Source organism: Plectropomus leopardus, chromosome 7 (genome assembly GCF_026936395.1).
Source record: "Plectropomus leopardus strain MGB_pleo_1.0 chromosome 7, ASM2693639v1, whole genome shotgun sequence".
Classification (NCBI taxonomy): Eukaryota; Metazoa; Chordata; class Actinopteri; order Perciformes; family Serranidae; genus Plectropomus; species Plectropomus leopardus.
The window spans coordinates 15,254,974-15,280,487 of record NC_142182.1 but is presented as its reverse complement, the minus strand read 5'-3'; the positions used below and the strand labels follow the sequence as shown (position 1 = coordinate 15,280,487).

The following is a 25,514-nucleotide window of genomic DNA, read 5'->3' as shown; positions in this document are numbered from 1 at the left end:
AAACTGTCTGTCACAAAGTGATGGCAGCTTCGGCATCCAGTGTACTATTTAAAGGTCAGAATATCACCCACTCAACAGAGCACATCTTTAGCGATGCAACACAAGTATTAAGAGGTGTTAATGTTGCATGAACACATCAGAACAATTCACAGTTAGATAAGCTGTCTTGCTACTTTGAAGCAATAATGATTTTGCATTTTTTTTGTAAAACTTCAAGTAATATTCAGACCAAAACCTGTCTTGAGTATCAAGCTAGGCAGCTTAATTTCCATACATTTCATACAACTGGGCAATTCATAAGTGCTTTACAGAGCAATGAAATATAAAACATTAAAGGATAGAGACTTACAATAAAAGAATGAAGAGAGAAGATATAAAAGTAAAATTACAGGAGGTGATAAAAAGATTATTCCAATTGATGAAAAATCAATTGATCATCTGAAAAGGACTGACTGTAATTTCCAACCTAATCCCCAGAATATATATTGACACTGAATGTGTCAGCAAACCACAGTAACATTTGTATGTTATTATGTGGTGGATATGTTCAACCTTTACATTTCAACAACACATTGATTAACGTATTGTAAGGTTTAGACACAAAAAACACTTGGTTATGGTCAGAAAAAGATCATGTTTGGCATAAACTTTGGGTGGCACAATAACAACAGGAAATGCTGCTGCTGTCTAGTTAAAAAAACGACTGCTTTTGTTGTTTGTTGGTCTCAAACAGTGGTGAGCAGCTTGGAAGCTGTCTCGCCTAGCTGTCACGCCATCCACCATCTCTGGATGACAAAGTCGCCTCATGTAATCAGAGCTACGTCACTGAAGAAAAACTGATATCAAACTAAAAATGTAATGTATCCATGGTTTGCAGAGACTTACAATGCTAACAATTTCCTCCTGTGGCTGGAAGTTTCAAAAATATTACTGCAGCTAATCCAAGCATTTGTTGAACTTTTGTATTACTGGTGTATGTCCATAAACTTATGCTAGAAGTTGGCTTGATGCACCCTGCTGTTTAATTGTTCATCAAGACCTGTGTTAATATAAACATGATACAGCACCAATTTGGGATTCAGTGTCCTGCCTAGGGCACTTCAACATGTGGACATGGGGAGTTCTCTCACTCTACCATCTCTCAGCATAGGTGACAAAGAAAGCAACAAGTAAGGTGACCAGTAGGCTTGGGCGGTATGTTATATTTTATACGTTATTGAAATTTCACTGGGGTGTACAGTTTATGACATTATACGTGCCTGTTCTACCAGTACAGACCACAGACTGAGCTGTGGTGGTGCATGCTGTGCACTACATACAATGAGTTTAATAGAAAGAGGAATGCCTGTATTTATGATGGTATTGAAAACCATACCTTTGAGATTTCTAAACTCTGGAATACTGGAATACGACGATATCACCAAAGCCTAGTGACCAGCTCCCTCCAGCAGGACAAACTATGGAGGGATGAGTCAAAGACCATTGTTCACTCTTGGATAATAACCACCACCTTTTGGGTGACAGCACAGGGGGCTTGTGTCCAACAAATGTTGTACCTTTCCAAAAGAGATTTGAGGACAATACAGTGACAACCTGATAAGTTTGTGAAGAAAAAATATGGGTGAAATAAGGAGATTTGCCTAATTGCGTACATTTAAAGTAAGTACTTGCACTCAAACAGAACTTGTTTTTTTGGTGTTAACTTTTATTGATAAAATTCTTCCTTCAGTTCCTTAAATATGAATATTTTTTCTTCTACATGATGTCACAAGCCAGTCATGCGTAAAAGTTGTCTGTTTCCTGTACAGCGCTCTGTGACAAAGCTGATAAAAAGCTTCTATAAATAAGCTTGAGTCGACTAATATGCACACTCATATTTATTTTATTCCTGATTCTTTAATGGACAGAGAGGAGGTGCATAGCATTCCTTCTTCAACTCTAAAAAGATGTAGCAGGATCAAGAAAAAAATTTAATTTCATTTTTCAGCTATGTTTAAAAAGAACAAATTCATCTGCCCCATGATTTATAATGGGGCAGGTTCAAAATCAGCACACTCAGGGTCTACTTCTGGTCTGTTTTGCCCTCTGACAAAATAGCAAATGTCAACAGAACTCAAGAAGTTGCCAAAAGAAAAAGTTTGCATTACACGTTTCTGCAAAGCACAACGCATTGCATATTTCCATACATGTCATATCAATCTTTCCAAAGTGATGTAATATATAGTCTAAGCTGACTTTTGTCATTGGGAGGGGGATGGGATGGTGGATGGTGTGTATCCTAGTCGAGACACCTTAGACCACCGAAAACCCTAGTTCAAAACCAAAACACCAAAACGGCAGCCTTTAAGCCACTGAAGTTGGGTAATTTCTCCAGAACTGTCTTTGCTTTAACAGCATTTTTTTGTCACCAAACATGTGTTTTAAGCCAAAATATGGTAATTCTCCTAACCATGACATAGTGATTTTTCTGCCTAAACCTAACTGCACCGTGATGGCATTGTTAGTGTTAAATGTCACTTCACCAGAGGACATATTTTACGTAACCCAGCAGAGTTTCACTGGCTCTTGTGAAGTTGGAACTACAGGTTGTACTTCTCTAAATAAACCAGACACTGTGCTGTCTATTTCTCTCAAAAAGTATTCTTAGAAAGTTGTTTTAGTGCTGTGTTTAGCTCTAATAGCTAGAGTTTGTGAACAGGGAGTTGGTGCCATACTTCTTCCTGCACAGTGAAAACAGAGGCAGAAAAAAATGAAATCAAAGAATCAAACAGTAAAACTAAGCAGTGCTGATCATAAACCAGTTGCCTATTTCCACCCTTAAATGTTTTCAGAAACATATTTTAGCTTACCTTGTATCTATAGGAGATTGTTTACCCGCCAGCCATCAATGTTTCTTGCGGACCAGTCCACATTACGTCACCAGCCAGTAGGAGCATTTATGTGTCTCATGGGTAGCACTGCTTGTACGTTTTCTACCTATTGAGAAAAAAAGGGAATGCCACAGTCCATTTTCTCTTTCTTCTCTGGTCATGTCCCACCAATTTCAAAAGTATTTGCATATTTATGCTGCGTATGTAGCCTAGTTTTATGTGAGGTCCTCCTTCATATATGAGCCCATGATTCCTTGCTACGCCCCTGCATGTGCAGTTGCTGGCATCTCTTGTTTGTAGCAGTGAAACTAGGCCAGTAACTTCAGGGAAGTTTCCTAAAAGCATTTACCTTGGCAGCTCGGTTTTGTGTGGCATTAGTAAAGAAAGAGACCCCTTGGATAGATTCCTCCACCCTGCCTGGCCAAGTTATGGCAAGAATGCGGGGTGACTGTGCATTTCTGCATGACCGGGCAGCCCTTTTTCTAGCTCGGACCGTCGAAGCTGTGACACATCGGTGGTGATACTGCAACAGAGGGGGTGAACTGATGATGAGAGGAGTGGCACATTTCACCAAAACTTCCCGGAGTGACGCGCTGACCGCTGCTCCTCCCCATTGACATCGAGAAAAGAAAGTTTCCTCTTCGGACTTTTAATCCTCCTGATGTAGCGACAGTTCGACGAAGAGACTTTTGAAGCAAGGAAGAAAGTTTGGACATGAAAGCTCTCAGTTGGTAGAAAAGTGAGTCTACCTCCCCCGAAAAGCCTGCGGCATGATGAAGCCAGTGGTGCGCTCCGGCGTCTCTCTGCGGACTCTTGTGCTCTTCAGCGCTCTTCTCAAAGTAAGAAAGCTGTCATTCATTTTGCTATTATTTTTCCCAAAATGGAGCCAGGTGGTTTTGTTCATGACAACAGGGCGCTTTGTTTGGATGAAGGAGGTCAGTGTTGATCACGCGGGACTGACTGCACCTGTTACGCAGGTTAGCTGCTGGGTTGATAGGTTGATAAACTTCTCTGGCCAGGAGTTTGTGCAGCTCAGACTTATGAGAGAAGTTTATGAAAAGAAAAACAGTTTGCTCCAAAGAAAGCTCGGATGCAGATGATAATGCCATGGCTTATAAGAGGAGTAATGGTCTTTTGAGAGTTTTCACTGGTTTCAAATGTAAGTCTAATTAAAAAGCTGACAGTGGGGAAATTAACTTACTCAAGTAGCCCTTAAGTAAAAATTGAGGTATTTCTACTTCAGTATTTCCATTTTATGCTACTTTACACTTCTAGTCCACTACATTTTGTAGTCAAATATTGAACTTTTCCCTTCATTAGATTTATTTGACAGCTTTAGTGTTTTTTGACCAAAAACCGTGGTATGGATATTGTGAGGATATTGTAAGGTTTCACAATAAAGCTTTCACAAAATATTAACATAGTTGTTTTTAATTGAATAGACTTTAGTTTGAACATTTAATTTATAATAATAATAAAGTTAATGCACATGAAAACAAAGAAACAAAGTAATAGCCAACATATGCATCAGATTTTCATCAAACAATGTTAATTCACATGTCCGTAAAAAAATTGGAAGTAGCAAAATGCTTGTCCAGTCCTTTCCTTGTTCTGTTCTTACCCATCAATCATTAAAAAACTCTCCGACCAAGCGTCCATCCCCACACCTATACCACTCTGTTAATGCTCTTCATTTATATAATCAACAACATGATCCAATTATAGAAAAAAAGAAAACAACAATAACATCATTAGCATGCTTTACATTCCCAACCCTCATTTCTGTACCTCGCAAAATTTCTCTTTTTGAACATATTTTTCAACAGTCTGATATTACTGTGTTTGATTTCTTCCTCCAGTTCATTCCACACAAGCATAACACAAACAGAAATATACATACTTTTAAGATTTGTGTGTGCATAACATTGTTTCAGATTGATTTTTTCTCTTAAATTATAACCCCCTTCTTGTCAAAAACTTTTTTTGGTTATGTGGACATTGTGACTAAGTGATTTCAAGTAAATAAAAGAGCAGCTGGAAAAATCTGGTAAGTTAAGAAATTACGTCAGTGTACCGCAGTGCAGTCTTTAAAACCAGGAAAAGACAACATGACAGTACAATTTCCAAAATCTAAAGCAATATCTTGTCTAATATCATGATATTGATATATTGTCTATATATTGTCAAGCATTTGTACACATTCATGCACTGATTTTTATAATCCAGTAACGTAATTAATATGATACTTATATGGAACATTCGTACAATGAGTACATTTACTTTCGATACTTTAAGCACATTTTGAGGATAATACTTTTGTACTTTTACTTGGCTAAGATTGTAAATGGGATTTTACTTGTACTGGTAGAAGATGTGAATACTTTTTCCAGTGTACGCCGACCTTCAGTTGAAGAGGTTTAACAATGGGCTATTTATTTGAAGAGTAGAGAACATATATTATATCAAATGATGCTGAATTAATTGTAAAAATATGAATGCATTACTTGTATTGCTTTAGTCAAGTACTCTAAGGGTACTTTGAATTTTCTCTTCACTGATGAGTTAGTTACTCTGGTTTGCACAGGTCAGTCTCCAGTGACCTGACCTGTAGTGTGAAATGTGTAAAAAATGTGTCCCTCTAAACAAAGATTACATAGTTGGACTGAGGCAGCCACAGACCCACCTGTCCTTGTCCCACTGGTCTTTCTGGAGAGAGAGATGGGAGAGAAAGGGTGAGAGAGGTTGAGAATGGCATGTGAGGATGTGTGTGGCCAACACAAAGGGGTCAGGAATGGAATGAGGTGCAGTTCAGTGTCCCTGTCACTCCTGCAGCCACGGCTCTGCACTAACTTACCAGTTTATTAGGTGCAACCACAGTCTGATGAACTCCAGAGAGAGGTGTGTGCCGTGACCACTGGTGATTTTGAAGAAGACAGTAACGGACTGTATTGATGACTAAAATGACAAGTTATCGTAAAAGTTTAAATATTATCTTCCGCATAAGGTGGAGGTGTTTTTAATGAGGCTCAGTGCTGCCAAATGTCAGATTCCCGGCTTTCACACCACAGATGATGACTTTTTGCCGTAGCTCAAGTGCGTTATATCAGAGGGTCCTTTTCAGGGACGCACAGACCCAAAATTTTCCCTCCAAATACATGTGACTAATTTGTTTTTACACATTTAAAACCTTTAGAGTTACTGCTTAGAAATAATCCTTTAAATTGTCAAAGTTTTTAATCAGAATCAGAATGAGAAATACTGTGGTTTTGTTACAGTGACTCTGATGCCAAGTATAGAGAATCACAGAAAGTAAAAATAAGTACAAGCAAAAACTATGTAAAAATATAATGTAAATACAGAAATTAAAAAAAAATAGCAGTAGTGTGTATACATATTTTAAATTAAAAATATGTATAATGTGCTGAGTGTGTAAAAATGTAAAATGATGTGCCTTTTTACTGCAGTACAATGTATAAAATTAGGATATAAAGAAACAGGACATGTGTTTATGACGCAGCAATGTACAACACAACATAAGTAAGAGGAACTGCCAACACTCAGTACAATAAATAAGATCGGTTTGGCAATGATTGTGATCTGTGGACTCAGACTGATGCAAGCTCTTTTGTAAAAAGTCTATATAGATTTTGAAGAGGCAATAACAGTGCGAAGACGGTCCTCACTCGTGCAGTCATGACTGTCCTCTCTTTAAAGCAGAAGTGGCAGAAGTGATGCGACGTGTTTATACCACATAACCTCTGAGCAGGTGGATATTTCTGCATACAGAGAGAAAATTTTAAAGTTAAGACACCGAGCTTCGAGTAACTTATCCTAAAAACGGTCCGTGATGGCTTCCTTTAATGATAACCACATTTGCCACAACTTTCATCAGAATTTTATCATAGAGGCATCAGATAAGAAAACAGAGGCGCTGACAGACAACTCCCTTTTCCCTTAAAGGTCTGACAGCTTGCTGTTAATGGAAACAGATTAATGTTTAAATGTCTTTACGTCATGCAAAGAAGGCATATAGGTGCCCACATCCTTTAAGATATTTAATTAGTTACATCCTGGTATGAAGATAGTGTTCAATTACATAACAGCCACACAAAATGTAATTCTCCTTTCATTGCATTCAAATTCAGCACCAATAACATTCCACTTCAGACTGGGGCTCATAGTTGAATTTAGTTGAACTGCAAGAGCAAAAATTGTTAAAAATTCAACGTGCATGAATGTTATTTTAGCTATCCCATATTTATTAGTATGGTCCTGTGTTGTGTTGTTCTGTTAAGGTATAATATAACTACAACATACACATGCAATAGGTGCGGGATATGATCCTTTGTAAAGGATTGAAATAGTTTTTATTAATTGAACATTAAAGTTGATTCCCGACCTCGGAAACATGTCTTTGACAAAATAATCATGATAAAGACTTGAAAGTTAAACGTTTTAGGCAAAGGTCACTTTGTCGCATCAGTTCTTAAATTTAATGAGTCATTGTCCTCTGTTGAAACACTCATGCAGAACTGGCACGATAACTGCACTGGCTTTAATGAGGAAGTAAAGTTGCAGTCCACTTCTATGGAGAATACACACTGTGAGCAGAGATGAACACAGGCCCCGCAGAACACATGCAAATGTGAATCAGACACCAACACAGTTTGTTTAAATACTGTAAAGAAACAGGCTCTGATGATGGGTCACATGGGATGGCTTTAACTGCTTGCTTCATTATCAAAAATTATTTTAATGGTGTCAGTTGTTGATAAATGTCCAGTGTTTTACTTAAATTTAATGTCATTGAGCCTAAAGTTGTGGTCAAAAGCAATTAAGTTAAAGGGAAACGTATGTATTTCTTTAACCTGGAACCTATTTAAACATGTTTTTGTGCCCAACAGACGTATGAGAACAACAATTTTTGACTTGTTTCAGTACTGACTGACAGTGCTGTAGCTGCTAGATGCGAAACAGGCTGCAAAGTAACTACTTGGTTAAAGGGCTCTGTGCATGTATGTCCAGCACAAGTGCTTGTTTTGGAACTGACTCACTTTTGTAATCTTTTTGCAGAATTTGTGTATTGACATCATGTCGTGGCTGCTCTTACTGTAACATACTGTACTGTATCTGAGAGTCTGTCAGTGTTTCCTTGCAGAAATTAGGAAGTGACTATTTTAGCAGGGCGTTAACACCTTTGTGCTCTACTGAAGTCAAGGAAAGTAGTCAGAAAGATTGTGTTGCAGATATTAAGAAATTATTCTTAATACTAGAGCAATGTAGGGATAGCAGCATGTCTTTGCTTTCAAATGCATGCTTTCAAAAACAGTATACGCATTAGATTGAAAAAAAAAAAACAAACAGAAAAATGTAAATTTTGGAGCACAAAAGAAGTTTCAGTTGAAAAAGCGGAAATACTTTGCTTCTCTGAAATGACATTTTTGCATACTGACATTTTCCATACTAAACACATTGATCATGTTAATAATCCATTTAAATACACGTCACAGTCTGTATGTTTACTACCTTTCTAGACTGAATATTTTAGTAAGATGTGCTTTTTTATTTAGTTTGTGTCTCTGTTTTAATTTCAGTTCCCCTTTTAAAAATGATTTATGATTGTGACCTTATATTTACGTTCCTGTCAGAGATTGTAAGCAGGCGAACTTAACTTTTTTTAATCATAGTATAATTAGATGTACGATGGTGAACAGAGTCAAAAGCATCATTGTGCAGACAAGCTTATCAAAGTCTAATTTTGGTTTTCTAGTCTAATATGTGTATTGCTAGAAGAATGATAATGTTTAATTTGGTCAAAATAAGTCTTTGCTGTTATAATCACATTATTATATGCCTTTCCTGTACGTTAATGTGCTGTAAAAGATGTCATTGTTTGTTGTGCACAATTCTTTCCATCGTTTGTTCCACGTTGATCACAGAAAAGTCTCATCCAGGACTTAGTACGAATCATTCACGCAGCGTCCTGTCCCTCCAGTGTCATATCAGTCAGATAAAACACGAAAAGGCTTTACAGATACTTTCTACCCCGGATCTTATAATTCTTCTTGGGTTTATTAGACTTCTCCTTTGGTTGGAATTAAGCTACTGTGCTAACATGCCTTGATTTTAACATTAAATCACCAGACTCCATTAGCCAATAGGATCTTGGATAGGCATAATTAAGCAAAATAATTAAAATTCCCTGTGGAGATGGATGAACGGTGCACTGGGCCTTTAAGATGCTGTAGCTTATGATTGATGCTTGCATATATTCAGGATAGTGTGGGAACAACTGAAATATTTTTATTGTGTTTATTTGATTTTCTGGTTTTATTTTATTTTATTAATTTATGTGTTATCTGTTTATTCACGTACTCAATATTATTCCATATTCTAGTCTATTTCTCTGCTGAACCTAATGTCCCTGTGAGGATTATTAAAGTTTGATATATAAGCGTGTCTTATTAAATCAATATATAACACAAAATTAAACAGAACTGATTCATTAACATCTAATGCATTATTCAGTTTTCAATTCTGACTCCTTTAATGAATCTGTCTTTTTTCTGCGGCCGCTCTTCTGCTTGAAATAACACGTCCGTTCAGTAGCTAATATACGTCTTTTTCTTGAATTGAGGAACTTTTCATGACATTTGTGTGGCCATCGTACACTGAAAATCAGTCTGAAATGGCATTAAAAATAGAATACAGTGTAGTTTGTTAGGTGCAGTCCAAAGGGCGTTTGTGCAGAGTCCCTGCCTGACACTTAGTGACCCAGGAAAAGTACAACACTTTGCATGATTCTGGAGCCCTCCTCTGTTCCCATCCGCTGTATCTGTTTCTCTCTTATGTGTCTGTGGCCTCCCAACAGCATGTTGAAATGAGAGATAAGTGACATTATTATCAGTAAGAGACATCTTGGAACAAAGAACCATGATGTTTTCTAACACTTTAAAGATCTGGCTTGTCTGTGGACTCTCTCTCTCTGGCTAGCTGCTATTCTAATGCCTTGCACTGCTATAAAATGTGGATGACGATGACGTCTGATCTGAACACAAGTGTCTCTTTCTAAAATGTATTGTCACTTTGTCCAGATTAGAAAGCTTGCATCCCATTAATGATTTAAAGAGCAAAAGTCACGTCTTTGTGGAATGCTGCACCCTCCGCCCACTCTCAACCCCTCTCCTTCTGTATCATGACAGTCCAATTTCATATTAACATCCCCAAACATGCTGCTGTCGACCAGGGTTACAACTGGAAGCTCAGCGTGTACAAGATGAATTACAAAGAGTCACAGTTCCCCAGTCCATGTAAATGAGACTCAGGCTCCTCTCTCGGCCTAAAAGGCTTTATTGTGAGCAGATCACTCAACCAGAGGCCTCGGAGCTTATCGTGGCAAAGCAAGTCTGTAGTGGGGATGAAAAATAATTTTTCTCTTGATTCACTTATCTCTCTATCACTCAGCCAGATGGACTGCTGGAGTGCTTCAAGTGCAAAATTGACCTATGGCTAAGCCCGGCCCTCAAATGCCACAAGCCAGTCACATTTCTTGTAGCTACACAATGCACTGAGACATCCTGCTTGTAAATCTCCATAGAACAGGCATCAGAAATTTTGATTTTCTTGCGGTTTTCATGATTTCTTTAAGAGCAGTGAGTAAGAAATGACGGAGTAATTAGTGATGAGAAAGTTGTGTCATGCATATTTGAGCACTTTCTAAATGTCTTGTGGACCAATCAGATTGCTTGGTTGGAACTACTTGTATGATAAACAGTAAGTAAGAACAAGAAGCGGAGAGTGAAGCAGCACCGCAGCTGGAGTAGGTGTAGCTGCGGCTGGAGCAACTATGTGACCTGCCCACCAGGTTCTTTATGTTGCCGGCCCCGGCTCAGCAGTTAATTGTGCTCGTCCTGTCAAAAGTGGCTTTGTTAGTTAGTTTATAAAAAAACAATCTAATGTTACTCATGTTGTCATCTTGCTTGTAACTGCAGTAATGCAATACAAGTTGGATTTGGCACAATGACGCAAACCAGTTTAGGCTTACACTGGACCGGAATGGCAATACTGGATGTCAACTCTTATTTAGACTAACGTATCTCAACAACTTTTATATGGATAGCCATGAAATTTTGTACCGACATTCATGGTCCCCAGAGAATTTATACTAATGACTTTGGAGTTTTTCTGACTTTTCCTCAAGTGCCACACCAACAGGTTCTTTTTAGTGAAATTCCTCGTCAACTCTTTGAGTGATTGCCATAAAATGTGATACAGATGTTAATGTTGCCGTCAGGATGAAACCAATCATTCTGTCCAGGGTCTGTGGGGCAAGAGCCCTTCCCAGCATACATTGTATTTAAAAGAGAAATGACATGTAAAGCCATAGTTTCTTTGATAATTTAAAGGCAGTAATGACACCTTTTAGCAGAAAGAAACCAGTCAATAATAGCTGAAACCTCCAGTATGCTTTCTCTATCTTCCCATAGCACACATCACACCCCACGCTCCACTTTAACACATTTTAACATCACACTGATCACACTTCTCTGATGTCCCCGCTCTTTGTGTCCAGAATCTGTGGGTGTGGGGTACATCTGCATTCATGCTCATCTTCCTCCTGTTGCTTGGCTGGCCCAGCAGCGTTAGGAGGAAGCTCTGATGGCAAGTGCATTGTACTCAGATGGGTATCTGCAGCCAGCAGCTCTGCACTCTGCACAGTGCTGGGAACAGTAAATACTACGTCACTCATTTCCATAGCCTCTGATGTGGCCCACGATAGCAGCGGCAGGACTGCGGTGTGGGAGGCTGATACTGTACCTGGAGACCAACACACTCATAGCTAAAGCCGTCATGCGCAGGGAGTTTTTGGAGGCAGTAGATATATTTAGACATGGCTATCGGCATTTCATTTTTTATGACTCATGTTCATATAGTATTTCACAGGAGGATGCTCATTTTGAATTTCACTTAAAAGGCATGATACACTATTGTATACACAGCACAAATATATAAAACACACACACCTAGAGAGATCATCTGCATTTATAAAAAGAATAAAACGTCAGTTTTTTACTAACTTGCATGTAAACCAAGAAAAGAATAGAACAGATTTTGATGACACTAATAAAAAAGACCTGTACAAGTATTTGTATTTCACATAAAAAAACAGTAAAAATTAACCTAAATCTGAATCTTGAGTTTTCAGGTTTTCCCATAAAGTGAGTTACAATGTGCCTTAATTTCATCTTATATCTCCAGTCATCAATTACTCACAGGGTAGTATATGTTTGGATAGGCATACGCAACTTACATTATTTGACTTGTATTAAATTATCATAGAGTATTTGTATGCCCCAAAAAAATCGTATGTGAGAATAGGAATGTAAATTGTCCAACAATGGAAAAGAAGTACAGTTTGAAATTGATTTATTGAACCATTCAACCATTCTTTTAAAGCAGGAATTCAAAGTTAACAGACAAAAAATTGGTGAACATTTTGTCACTGACACAAACAGTTTAGACGTAGCAGTAAAAGGACCATCTCTGAGCTGTTATCCTCACTTTCAATTCAAATATTACCAAGTTAGCATGAGCTAATTAACACAGCAGCATTAGCTAACATCAAACACTGAGCTGTTTGACGGCCCGAGCAAACTTCCACCGACACTGAAATGACTCAACTCTGCCGTCAAACACATAAATAACTGGTAATTAACATTGTCCATATGACGCAAACAGTTAGCCCTGTCATTGTGTGTGTGTGTGTGTGTGTGTAACATTTCTAGTTGCAAAACCATGTATCTTTATGAAAGACAATAAACCTAAAGGTGAAGATTTGCACGAGAGAATTAACTGCACTGCAGATGAACGAGCAGTGCAGTTGGTCAAGCAATTTTTGGCAACAGTAATGCTCTAGGATGGCTTCAAGTGAACCCAAACCATTTTAATTGAGACAAGCGTTGATTTATTAGCTAATGTCGTGTGTCTCTTGTCTTCCTTTATTTGAGCCTAATGAGCTGGAAGTATGAAGCACAGCATAATGCCTAATTCAAAAGTCCTTTATATTGTTCAAGTCTGTTATCAGGGGTCTCTGGGTGGGCACAGGAAGTGAAAGGAAGTTATGTTAGAACAGAAACAATGAGTAGGTCGCTCATGAGCTACTGAGGCAATGAACTTTAAATAGAGAATAAGCTGCCAGTTTATTTATTTAGATAGGCTGACAGAAGAAAGTGAGAATCCCAACTTTCAGAAGATGTCACCACACATAGGTTATGTTTATTTTAGGAGATAAACTTATGCATCTTGATGTGGAAAGTTGAACAACAATATTTTATGTAGGCTACTTACACTGATATCACTGTGACGGTGGCTGACTAGAGTTATTTTAAACACAAGGAGAAATGTTTGCTTAAATTGTGCAATATGACTGATAAAATAGTAGAGAGATCAAAATGTAGTGGCCCTGCACATTCACACTGGTCTTTTCAGGTACTCTCCCAATTAGACCCCCAGTGAGGTCAAAGTTGGGTTGAACCATGATTGGGAGTTACTAGTGTCACCAGACTGTTTGAGACAAGCCAGGCCTGTGCAGAATCGAACATCAGCGACAGCAGCACAATTCATGGCGATTAGATTTATGTCCGACATGATCCCAACTTGCTTTAATGTCGTGAACACCTGGGCAGCGATAAACACAGGAGATTGAGGGGGGAAGCAGCTTTTAGATGCAGGTGCCGTAGTTTCTCTTCACCAACTACAAGACCCAGGGAATGATGGGAAGCACCTGACCATTGCCTGAACGAAGAGCTGAGTTTTGGCCATGCACTTACAACATGTTTTGTAGGAAATGCTAATTTTCTGTGTAACTGTAATATTTAATGCTCAATAGGCTTTTAGTAATAATAATAATAATTATAATAATAAAAAGCTTATTACATGATCCACAACCTACAGATGGATCTAAGAGGATGTAAATATTTCTATAACTTGCTCAGGGTTTCCCTTACATTCATTTATTTGTGACGGGCTGCCACAATTAAAACAGCAGCTCCAGTTACATTGCACCTGTGCCATAACCCCTACCTTTTTTTTTAAATCACTGCCCCCTGTTTCTGTCGCCTTATCTTGTCCACTTTCCAGATGTAGAGCAGTTGATCTCAAACAGGCTTAATGATACAGGTGTAAATTGTCCCGCCTTTAAAGATGCAACAAAGCCAACAGGAGCTTAAGCACACTCTGAACATTAAACATTAAATTTGAGAATTAGCTCAAAAACACAAATTTTTTCAATGTTTTATGACTCCAACAAGTACGATACAAGTACACACGGGTTATACTTCAACAATAACACTGTTATCTACAATCTAGGCGAGGACAGAAGATGTCGACACACAAACGCTGCAAAAGGTGAAAAGAAAAAAAAGCATGTATAGTCAAGAGTCACAAGTACTGACAAGACAGCTAAAAAAAGGAACCACTTTATGACTGAAAAAGATCAAATAAAAAAGGACAGAAAAATCAGAAAGGGAAAGGAGAAGACTGTTTGCAATGTTATGCATGACTTTATTTCCTCCATGAGAATCTTGTTTTGTGTTGCTAATCAGCATAGGACACACTCACACACACACACACACACACACACTCACACACACACACACACACACACATATTTTGGTTTGAGTCAGAAAACATGAATTTGCAGAAACAGCAGTAGAGGAATCCACTTTCTCCACTCAGCAAGTCATCAAGGGCACCACCAGCAACTCCTCCACCCTCTGCAACTTTGCGTAATTCAAGGAGCAGAAATGAAGTATTGCGCGTTTTCCCCCAATGTACGTTTTTGTTCCAAGTTATCAGATTTTGAGGAGCTAAGGTTAAATGGGCTGATCCCTGAGCAAACAGCTTTAAAGGTGATTTCTTGATTGTTATTTGGTCTGAGTGTTATAACGGAGGAAGGAACTGGGGCGTTATCAGGAGGCGAGCAGCAAACGCAGACTGTGAGGAATGAAAGGGAATCAGAGAGTGGCAGGCTGGCTGCCTTTAGGGTTGATGTAATGTTTATATAGTGGTCAGTACAGCCATTTCCTCCTCCTCCCCATGCAGACAGGCCCAGTCAAAGGGCACAGATACAGTACACAGGGCAAAAGGGTCATTGGCCGAGTCCCTGCCAAGTATGTTTCACAATGAACATTAAGTATTTCTCCTCAAGTCTAATGGTTACATGAAGTAATGCTGGAGAGCTTCTAGGAACTGAATGTCTCCAAACTTTGAGCTATGTGAACAAGCACCAAAAGCAATTTTCTCCTTATCTTTTAGTGGCTTATGTTCAACAATCTGATTACTTGTGACTTAACACACCAGTAGCCTCAAGAAAGCCCCATGGATGACATTTTTCTGAAGGCCAACCCAGAAGCTAATGTTGCCCTGGTTCCCTCGTCAAAAAGCCAATGGGATTTTTCCACTGGATTTTGGCTTCTTACAGAAAATTAGCTCTGTGGTAAAGAAATGTCCATGATATTTACCTGTTTTGACCAGCAAAATAATCTTAACAAATAAACACCACTGTCAGGATTTTTTAAGCCTAAATGCAATCGCCAGAAGTAGAAAGCTATTGCTAGGCTAAAACAAACCTTCTAACCAAAAACCCATTTAAAAATCAGTTGACTTTGAGACAAGGGAACTGGAATTGCTAATTCAATTCTGGGTTTTAGGACTCATTTAATGTTATTTATTAGCGGCAACCATTACTTGCTTAAAGCTGAGAACCTTTTCGACCCATTACGCATGTTGTTCATTTTGCTACTCTTCGGTTTATTGAGCACCTGCCAGGTGTGGTGGGTTGCAACCGGGGTGGTGCAGAGCGTCCAAGGCTAATGTTCAGTCAGTGAAAACTGGAGACTGCCGACTAGCCGTCTGTGTTTCAGCAAAGCCAAGAGAAAATAGAATGAAAGGCAAGACTTTTGCACCACAAAACAAATCAAATTTCATCACATCTAAATGGATAGTGCTTTAAAATATGGTGTTAAAGCTCACAGAGTCAATGGAGTATCGGACTAAAAGAAAAGGTCTCTTGCATGTCATGTCATTTTGCATTTTTAATTAAAAATGATCTGGTAGTTACAGATTAATAGGTGTCAAAATCGAAAGCAACATTTACTGAAACTGACGACCCTTAGCAGTATACTGTTAGACCATAATAAACTGCCCAATAATCTAAGTGATCCTGTATGGTCCTGAGATAAGAGTGAGACTTGAGCTAAAGGGTTAAAGCAGGGAGGGAGGATGTAAAGATGGGAGGACCTGAGTCCCAGTAGATGCATAAAAAATGACGTCCATTATTTGAACTTCAGTGTTTGTAGGGCAGTACAGAATTTCCCAAATGGGACTTTGAGCATGAGTTATTTCTGCTCTCTGAGTCAGTGCCAAGGCGTAATGGCTTGAGACGTTGTTTTGTTTATTTAGTCAGGAGGAAAATAAGTGATACTGAGGAGGAGTGCCAATGGAAATAAACCATTTGGGAATGTTAGCTCAGAAAAATCACATTCCCAGAGGTCAAAACATGAATATTTGTATGAAAACACGAGATTGTCATAGTTGGCTTTCACACAGTGGTATGTGACCTTTACCATATTCTTCTGGAGCTGGAGGAGGTTTAGTTTGTCAGACAGCGAGCAGTTTTATATCTGGAGCCAGCAACAGCTGCCCTTAAGCATAAAGTCCCTCTAGTTGTAATGTGTTTACTAAGTTTATGTACCACTAAATTAAAATTCCTTTCACTACACAAAGTATTTTTATATGGAGTTTACTAAATACAAACACCTACAGATTACTAAATTTAGGCCTATCTGTTGTTGAGGTTTAGACTTCATTCTTGAGTTCAGAAACAGCAGTTGAGAAAACAACCTGACCACAAGGTCCTATCAGTACTGTCATGGATAGATTTCTGAAAAGGCCGCCTAGGCAACCCCCCGCGCCCTGGCATCACCTGTCACTCAAATTTACACATACCAAGCCACAAAACCACAAAAAGGGTCATGCACAAAGAGACACAAAACAACCAGAAAAGACACAACCACAAAGAGACTCAAAACTATGGCAAGTAAACACAAAATGACCACATACACAAAGCCGTAAATAGCTGAGTATCAAAGACAAAGACACCCAGAATAACAAAACCAGAGGCTAACAGCTAACATAGAGCTGCAGAGTTTGCCAAGGACCTCAGTATTTACACACTCATTTAAATCATTTAAACTCATAACTTCATCTTTAAAATTTGTGTTTTTTACTTACCTTAGCATGTGACACTGTAGCAACTTTTTTTCAGTATGTTTTAGCCTAATATATGTGCCATATGTGTTTATAGGCTACATGTTTTAGGTTTCAAAGAGTGAACTCCTGCCAACTCCGACGCAGGTAAATTAGCAGTAGGCAGAACTTGCTTTTATAAAGTTGGACAATGACAAAGGCAGCATTTTGACTGCATTTTTCTTTTCTTTTCTTTTCTTTTCTTTTCTTATTATTTACTATATAGGCCTATTATTATTTTGTCATTCAAGTAATTTCAATTACCTTGTGGGATTTAGAAGGAAAACTTGGCAGGGATTATAATATGTTTCCTTTAGTGTATAGTCACCTGAAAATAACAATTGTTCTGCTTTTGTTAAATTAAAATCAAAAACCGGTCACTGTGGGGTTTCTACAGTAGCCCAAAACGGACAAACCAAAACAGGCGCAGGTTAGGGTCACGTTTTCACATGGGCCATCGTACTTAGCACCCACTTCTGCTACAAGCAGCATCAGAAAAAAACAGATTTTTCTGACAACAATGGCTTTGTTTTGTGTTTTTACAGGTTTAAGTGGCTAGGACCGTTTTGGGAAGGAAGAGAACTCTGCGTACAATTTGGCTCTTGGTAAAAAAAACCTCCTGAACATCTGAGATTTGGATACGTTTTTGAGAAACAATTGTTTATATGAAAAACAGACAAGAAATTAAGGTTTGATTTTGTTAGATTATGAGCTTTCCATATGTGGGTATTTGAACCGACAATGGCAATCATTACCACTGTGGGGAACGCCTTTATAAATATTAAAAACCATCTTCTGGGGCGTCTGGTGGCTCGGTGGATAGAGCGGCGCCCCATATACAGAGGTTGGATCTTCACCGCAGCAGCTGCCGGTTCAGCTCCAGCCTCGGCCCTTTGCTACATGTTTCCCCCTCTCTCTCTCCCCCTTTCACGCTCACACTGTCCTGTCACATAAAGGCAATAAAAGCTCGAGATAAAAAAAATTAAAAAAATCCCCTTTGGTGAGAATGTGTAAATGTGTCACTAAATTACAGATAGTGAGAAATTGTCCCCATTTAGCCATTTACACTGTCTCTGACAGGGTGTTAGTGTGAAGTTCAGCTGCGCTACACCCTCCACAAGCAGCAGAAGTATATTCATGCAGATGTATACTTCCTCATACTGTTCCTCTAACAACATCTGATCATTTCTGATAATTCAAAGTAATGTTTGGTTTGTTCATGTTTGAGGTGTTTGAGGACTTTAAAAACTCAAATACTGACTTTCGTAAAAAATTAAACACACAGAAATTTTATTTCATTTAAATGTATGTCATACTTTTATTTATGATGATGCATCTCTGCACACAGTTTATTCTTTAATATTAATCTTTTTGTAGTTGTAAACACGCTTCATCAGATCCTTAAAGCGTACTGAACCCTTGAACTTCTTGTGTGGCGCTGTGTGGCACCACTGTACTTTAGAAAGAAGAATTAAGCCCCAGAGGAGTGGAAGGAAGGGACAGGTCACTGTTGTGAATAGAAAAAGAAAAGTGAAGCAGAGGACACTGGTCTCCAGGGACCAGCAGGTGAAAGGGGCAACATTTGATGCAGAATGGGTCTTTTTTTTCTCTGTTTCCTGGTCTGATGATTTTTGAGATGTGACGCCTTTTATCTTCTGTCCTATTCTAAACAACATTTCTAATTCAAAATTGCAACATTGCACTTGATTTACAGTCTAAGTATATTCTGAATACAAAAAAAGAAACTCAAAAAACCAACAGATAGCTGCCTGACTAAAACTAATAAATCATTCCTTCATGATAGTAGAGCTGACCTGAATAGTAGAGTAGTTGTTATTGTTATAGTTAATGTATTTTTTGTAATAAACATTGACTTTTTAGTACATCCGGATAAGAGCTTGTGTGATGCAGGACCGCTGTAGAGTATAGGAGTTAATGATTGACCATGTCGGTTATCTTTGGTGGTGGAGAGAATGATGCAGGTTTGAGCAATGATGCCATGTGTTTAATGTTTAGCTGTTTGTTAAACAGACTGAAAGGCAACTTGTCAGTGAGGGTCTATGGGCTGATTAAGTTTGGGCTAATAAGTAATGTGGAATCAGACCTGTGTCTTTGGTCTTGTGTCTTTTAGTAGATGTACAGAGTTGGAGTTGTGTGGACATGAAGATGTTTATGTAACTGTTTTTGAAGAATAAAAGATGAGCTATCCAGAGGAAGGAGTACACATTTTCAACCACATTTATCATTAGCTGGAGCCACAGAATGATTAGCGATGGATGGTCAGGTATAACCAGGATCTATTTTCTTGTTTGTACTCACTGATACACAAACATGATCCCTTTTTATCAGTTACGTAATGGGACTTTATCCCATAACACTGAGCTTTTGTGTGTTTCTTTGCAGCATTGAAAAGGAACTGTCCTGAGGAAAACTCTTTTTTTCCATTTCTTTTCAGAGCTACATGAACTACATATTTTTGATTATCTGTGAGAAATTGTTATTTTCTAATTTAAAAGGCCTATTTACACATGGTTTTCCAGACTGATTCCTGCATATTTAGACTTGAAATAGATTAATGACTACTTCTGGACCAACAAAATAAATTAATAAAATATCTTAAAAAATAAAAATATCAATTCTGCCTATGAGGACAAGAAAAGACAAAAGGGAAAATAGGGAAAAGTAAAGGGATAGAAAAATAAACAAATGATGTCAAAAAAAGTAATTGAATAATAGTAAATACATATACAGAAAAGATGGATTCATTTATTTGCAAATAAATGAATACATTCCTTGAAAATATAGAAATAAATACATGATTAATTAAATTAAACAAAATACCTATAATTTTTTAATATTCTATTATTTGTCTATTTGTCTATTAGGATTTTTTTCCCTCATTTTTCTTTTATCTTGTTTCCACATTTATTTGTTCCTTTCTTTTTTTTTTTTTTTACAGATTATTTCCTTTTATGGCACTCCTTACTCCATATAAACTAAGCCTATCACCAAGCATTTGATAATTGACACTTCATAATAATAATCAGTGCTATGTGCTCAATGTATTGAGGTTCGTGTTTTATTTATCTGCCTGAATTTACTTCCTGAGAGTGTGGACCGTTCTTTGAGACAGCAGTTAGACCATCATGTTTGGAAACATGCATCACATGTTGTTTCCCTGGAAGGACCCGAAAATACTGAAAAAATACTGGTGTTTAAGAAACTAAGGACACATTATGTAATCATCTGTGGTTTATTTCAAGTCAGCAGGCTTGTACTATCAGTTGTTGCTACATTTACTGATGCCCTGTGACCTTGAACAGCTGGCCGAGTTTCGTTGATGCTCTGAGGCTGTTTTAAACTCGATGCTGACCTCTGCTGGTAAAAAATCATTTACCCTGCTTTTGTCTTTCCACAGCTCTCCCAAGCAGAATGTATCAGTAAGTAAATGTGCTGTTTCTATATTTTATTTTTATGTGCTACATTTCTTTTAAATTTTCTATAAAACTTATAGACATACAAGTTCTCACACATTACAGTATTTTTGTTTATATAATATAAGCTTGTGAACTATATATCACTCCTTAAATCTGTTCGGAGCTCATTTCTTTTTGTTGATTTCTTCATCCTCTTTTTATCTCTAAGGTAGTGAATGTGACAGGAATAAAACAAAAACATTAACCACAACAACAACAGAGGTCAAGTTTGAAACCACACCAAACTGCACCCTCTCCACTGGGGAAAATGTCTCTGGAAAGGGTTCGATAACTAATTTGACTCCTGGAACAGTCTACAAAATCGTCCTTCATTGTCTGAACTGCTGCACAGAGGCCACCACCAGTAAGTGTGTTTTGTTTGGTTAGATACCACTCATATTTCAGACCTAAAACATGTCTGTAACCCTCTATAATACCTGCAGCATTGCTGCTAATTGAGCATATGTGTCCAACAAAGCTCTCTGAGTATGAATAATCGCAGATAACAAATACAGAGATGGTAATATTGTGTTAGACTAATGCTGAGAACACGAATTATGAATTCTTTCCCCCCCAATGACTTTTCTCTCATGCACAGAGCCTGGAGAAGTCAGGGACCTTGCTGTCAATAAAACTGAAATCACAACATCCTCTATACTTCTGATGTGGACTAAACCAGAGGGAAAGAGCTCTTTCTATAGAGTTCAGTGGAATAATGGGACAACTGTCAGTGTCAATGACACAAAAATAAATGTCAACAACCTGACTGCTGGTGTCCAGTATGAAATAACTGTCACTGCAGTGGCAGATGATGGCAGCACTGAAGGACGGAGTGAAGCTGTTTCTCAGTACACAAGTAAGTAAGCATTTAGAGACATGTTTTACTGCTGGAAAGATGATCTTTTCACAAAGCTCGGCTTTCCTATGTAGCAGAAAGATGCAAATACTAAAAGGTTGGTACTACATGACCAGAAAAAACAGAGGAAATTGGGTGTGGCATTTTCTTTTGCTCAAGAGGTAGCAAACCTGCAGGATGCACTGCGTCACACTGGAACAATGGTGTCACGCAGGTTTTCCCACCAGAAATAATAAGGTGGCCAGCTGATAGCAAACAATGTCTTACAATATTTCAACAGTGTGCTAAAATATGTTTCTGAAAACATTTTAATCAAGAAAGAGGGAGAGAGAGATCTAGGCGCTTGAAAGATGTGGGCGAAAGCCTGTTGAAAATTGCCAAAGAAACACTTTAAATGTGGTTCAAAATGTTTACTGAGGTAATAAGTCAAGTAAAAAGCAGGTCCATTTCCTCATATACTTATGTTTAATCTAGACATGGAGGCTGTGTACACTTCTTTGATCCAGTCTGTGATGAAATCAAAAAGATGCTAGATGAACTTCCAGCTGCATCTCAGCAGCTTAATAATGTTGCACGGCTCTGGTTGCAATGTTACGTTTGTGACTTTGACTCGCTTACAAATTTCTGTGATGAAATGATTTTTAAAACTATTTATTTCACCATATAACTCATGTTCCCTCACAGAGCCTGAAGTAGTCAGGAACCTCAATGTCAGTGAAATCACAACATCCTCTATATCTCTGATGTGGACTAAACCAGAGGGAAAGAGCTCTTTCTATAGAGTTCAGTGGACTGATGGAAATGTAACTGACAGTGACAATGTGACTGAAGCACATATAAACATTACTAACCTGACTGCCGGTGTCCAGTATGAAATAACTGTCACTGCAGTGGCAGGTGACGGCAGTACTGAAGGACGCAGTGAAGCTGTTTCTCAGTACACAAGTAAGTAAGCATTTCAGTGTGGTTCAGACTGTCAGCTTGGGGGGACAAGACTGTCTGCAGTGATCATAAACAGGATGAATCTTTGAGGTTACAATGAGAAAAGTCCGGATGTCGAATAACAAGTCCTCTCAGAGGAGAGCTGGTTCACTGCTGGTTTGGGCATCAGCTAAAATGATGCTGTTTTTGCACTGGACCATGGTGATGACAAGAGAGCTCACCTGTGGAGCAACGCTCTGGCTTGTTTTCTGTGTTTGCCAATCAGCTTTAGCCAAAAACTCAGGTCATAATTACAGCTTTGAAATGAGGTTTCTCACAAAGTGGCGTACCACATATTCAGGGTAAGAGGGTCAGTGATCCAGGGAGGTCTTTGTTTCAAACTGCTATTACTCCATTATATCAGAAGTCAGATGAGGGGCTTTGCTTGTTGAAGTGTGACGACACAACAATGCTAGATGAATCTCCGGCTACATTGAAGCAGCTACATAATGCAACATGGCTTGAGTTGCAATATTATGTTTGTGACTTTGATTCGCTCACAAATTTGTGTGATGAAATGGTTTATAAAAGTATTTATTTCCCCATATAACTCTTGTTCCCTCGCAGAGCCTGAAGTAGTCAGGAACCTCAATGTCAGTGAAATCACAACGTCCTCTGTGTCTCTGAGCTGGACTGAACCAGAGGGAAAGAGCTCTTTCTATAGAGTTCAGTGGATTGATGGAAATTTGAATCAGACTCATATTTTGAATGAAACACACATAAACATCACTGAGCTGACTGCAGGAGAGCAGTACAACTTTACCGTTGTTTCGGTGGCTGGAGATCAGAAAACTTTAGGAGAGGCAAAGACGATTTCACTGTATACAAGTAAGAAGTGCAGTAGTTTATAAGCCTATATTTTTCCATTATAGTCAGTTCCAGTTGTCCTCCAGTGAAACTGAACAACTGAGATTTAAACCTGACTTGGTGCTTTTTCTGATAAAGTTTCATGTATTCATGTTTCACTGTCATCTTTTCTACATTGCGTTCGCCTCTCTGTCCTCAGAGCCTGAAGTAGTCAGGAACCTCAATGTCAGTGAAATCACAACGTCCTCTGTGTCTCTGACCTGGACTAAACCAGAGGGAAAGAGCTCTTTCTATAGAGTTCAGTGGACTGATGGAAATGTAACTGACAGTGACAATGTGACTGAAGTACATATAAACATTACTAACCTGACTGCCGGTGTCCAGTATGAAATAACTGTCACTGCAGTGGCAGGTGACAGCAGTACTGAAGGACGCAGTGAAGCTGTTTCTCAGTACACAAGTAAGTAAGCATTTCAGTGTGGTTCAGACTGTCAGCTTGGGGGGACAAGACTGTCTGCAGTGATCATAAACAGGATGAATCTTTGAGGTTACAATGAGAAAAGTCCGGATGTTGAATAACAAGTCCTCTCAGAGGAGAGCTGGTTCACTGCTGGTTTGGGCATCAGCTAAAATGATGCTGTTTTTGCATTGGACCATGGTGATGACAAGAGAGCTCACCTGTGGAGCAACGCTCTGGCTTGTTTTCTGTGTTTGCCAATCAGCTTTAGCCAAAAACTCAGGTCATGATTACAGCTTTGAAATGAGGTTTCTCACAAAGTGGCGTACCACATATTCAGGGTAAGAGGGTCAGTGATCCAGGGAGGTCTTTGTTTCAAACTGCTATTACTCCATTATATCAGAAGTCAGATGAGGGGCTTTGCTTGTTGAAGTGTGACGACACAACAATGCTAGATGAATCTCCGGCTACATTGAAGCAGCTACATAATGCAACATGGCTTGAGTTGCAATATTATGTTTGTGACTTTGATTCGCTCACAAATTTGTGTGATGAAATGGTTTTTAAAAGTATTTATTTCCCCATATAACTCTTGTTCCCTCGCAGAGCCTGAAGTAGTCAGGAACCTCAATGTCAGTGAAATCACAACGTCCTCTGTGTCTCTGAGCTGGACTAAACCAGAGGGAAAGAGCTCTTTCTATAGAGTTCAGTGGATTGATGGAAATTTGAATCACAGTCGTATTTTGAATGAAACACACATAAACATCACTGAGCTGACTGCAGGAGAGCAGTACAACTTTACCGTTGTTTCGGTGGCTGGAGATCAGAAAACTTTAGGAGAGGCAAAGACGATTTCACTGTATACAAGTAAGAAGTGCAGTAGTTTATAAGCCTATATTTTTCCATTATAGTCAGTTCCAGTTATCCTTCAGTGAAACTGAACAACTGAGATTTAAACCTGACTTGGTGCTTTTTCTGATAAAGTTTCATGTATTCATGTTTCACTGTCGTCTTTTCTACATTGCGTTCGCCTCTCTGTCCTCAGAGCCTGAAGTAGTCAGGAACCTCAATGTCAGTGAAATCACAACATCCTCTATATCTCTGATGTGGACTAAACCAGAGGGAAAGAGCTCTTTCTATAGAGTTCAGTGGACTGATGGAAATGTAACTGACAGTGGCAATGTGACTGAAGCACATATAAACATTACTAACCTGACTGCCGGTGTCCAGTATGAAATAACTGTCACTGCAGTGGCAGGTGACGGCAGTACTGAAGGACGCAGTGAAGCTGTTTCTCAGTATACAAGTAAGTAAGCATTTCAGTGTGGTTCAGACTGTCAGCTTGGGGGGACAAGACTGTCTGCAGTGATCATAAACAGGATGAATCTTTGAGGTTACAATGAGAAAAGTCCGGATGTTGAATAACAAGTCCTCTCAGAGGAGAGCTGGTTCACTGCTGGTTTGGGCATCAGCTAAAATGATGCTGTTTTTGCACTGGACCATGGTGATGACAAGAGAGCTCACCTGTGGAGCAACGCTCTGGCTTGTTTTCTGTGTTTGCCAATCAGCTTTAGCCAAAAACTCAGGTCATAATTACAGCTTTGAAATGAGGTTTCTCACAAAGTGGCGTACCACATATTCAGGGTAAGAGGGTCAGTGATCCAGGGAGGTCTTTGTTTCAAACTGCTATTACTCCATTATATCAGAAGTCAGATGAGGGGCTTTGCTTGTTGAAGTGTGACGACACAACAATGCTAGAT

The 25,514-nt window shown here is 38.7% G+C and overlaps 2 protein-coding genes across 6 annotated transcripts in view; one reads left to right on the top strand and one right to left on the bottom strand.

Moving 5' to 3' along the window:
• The window catches only part of LOC121950813 (tyrosine-protein phosphatase non-receptor type 5-like), a 31,140-nt gene extending 27,774 nt beyond the window's left edge, over positions 1 to 3,366 (bottom strand). Inside the window, exons 1-2 of the mRNA XM_088080013.1 lie at positions 3,220 to 3,366; positions 2,850 to 2,976 (exon numbers count right to left, since the gene is read on the bottom strand). The gene's annotated coding sequence lies outside the window, so the exon portion shown is untranslated. The remainder of the gene's footprint in view (positions 1 to 2,849; positions 2,977 to 3,219) is intronic.
• Positions 3,367 to 3,497: 131 nt separating this feature from the next.
• LOC121950632 (receptor-type tyrosine-protein phosphatase beta) overlaps positions 3,498 to 25,514 on the top strand; it is a 41,089-nt gene continuing 19,072 nt past the window's right edge. For 4 of the 5 annotated variants that reach the window (XM_088080012.1, XM_088080011.1, XM_088080007.1 and 1 more), the window contains exons 1-9: positions 3,498 to 3,709; positions 20,596 to 20,617; positions 20,823 to 21,017; positions 21,252 to 21,509; positions 22,194 to 22,454; positions 23,058 to 23,318; positions 23,497 to 23,757; positions 24,361 to 24,621; positions 24,800 to 25,060. In XM_088080012.1, coding sequence (XP_087936138.1) covers positions 3,641 to 3,709; positions 20,596 to 20,617; positions 20,823 to 21,017; positions 21,252 to 21,509; positions 22,194 to 22,454; positions 23,058 to 23,318; positions 23,497 to 23,757; positions 24,361 to 24,621; positions 24,800 to 25,060 — 1,849 coding nt within the window. In that variant the 5' untranslated portion in view covers positions 3,498 to 3,640. The remainder of the gene's footprint in view (positions 3,710 to 20,595; positions 20,618 to 20,822; positions 21,018 to 21,251; positions 21,510 to 22,193; positions 22,455 to 23,057; positions 23,319 to 23,496; positions 23,758 to 24,360; positions 24,622 to 24,799; positions 25,061 to 25,514) is intronic. The other variant, XM_088080009.1, reaches the window with a different exon arrangement.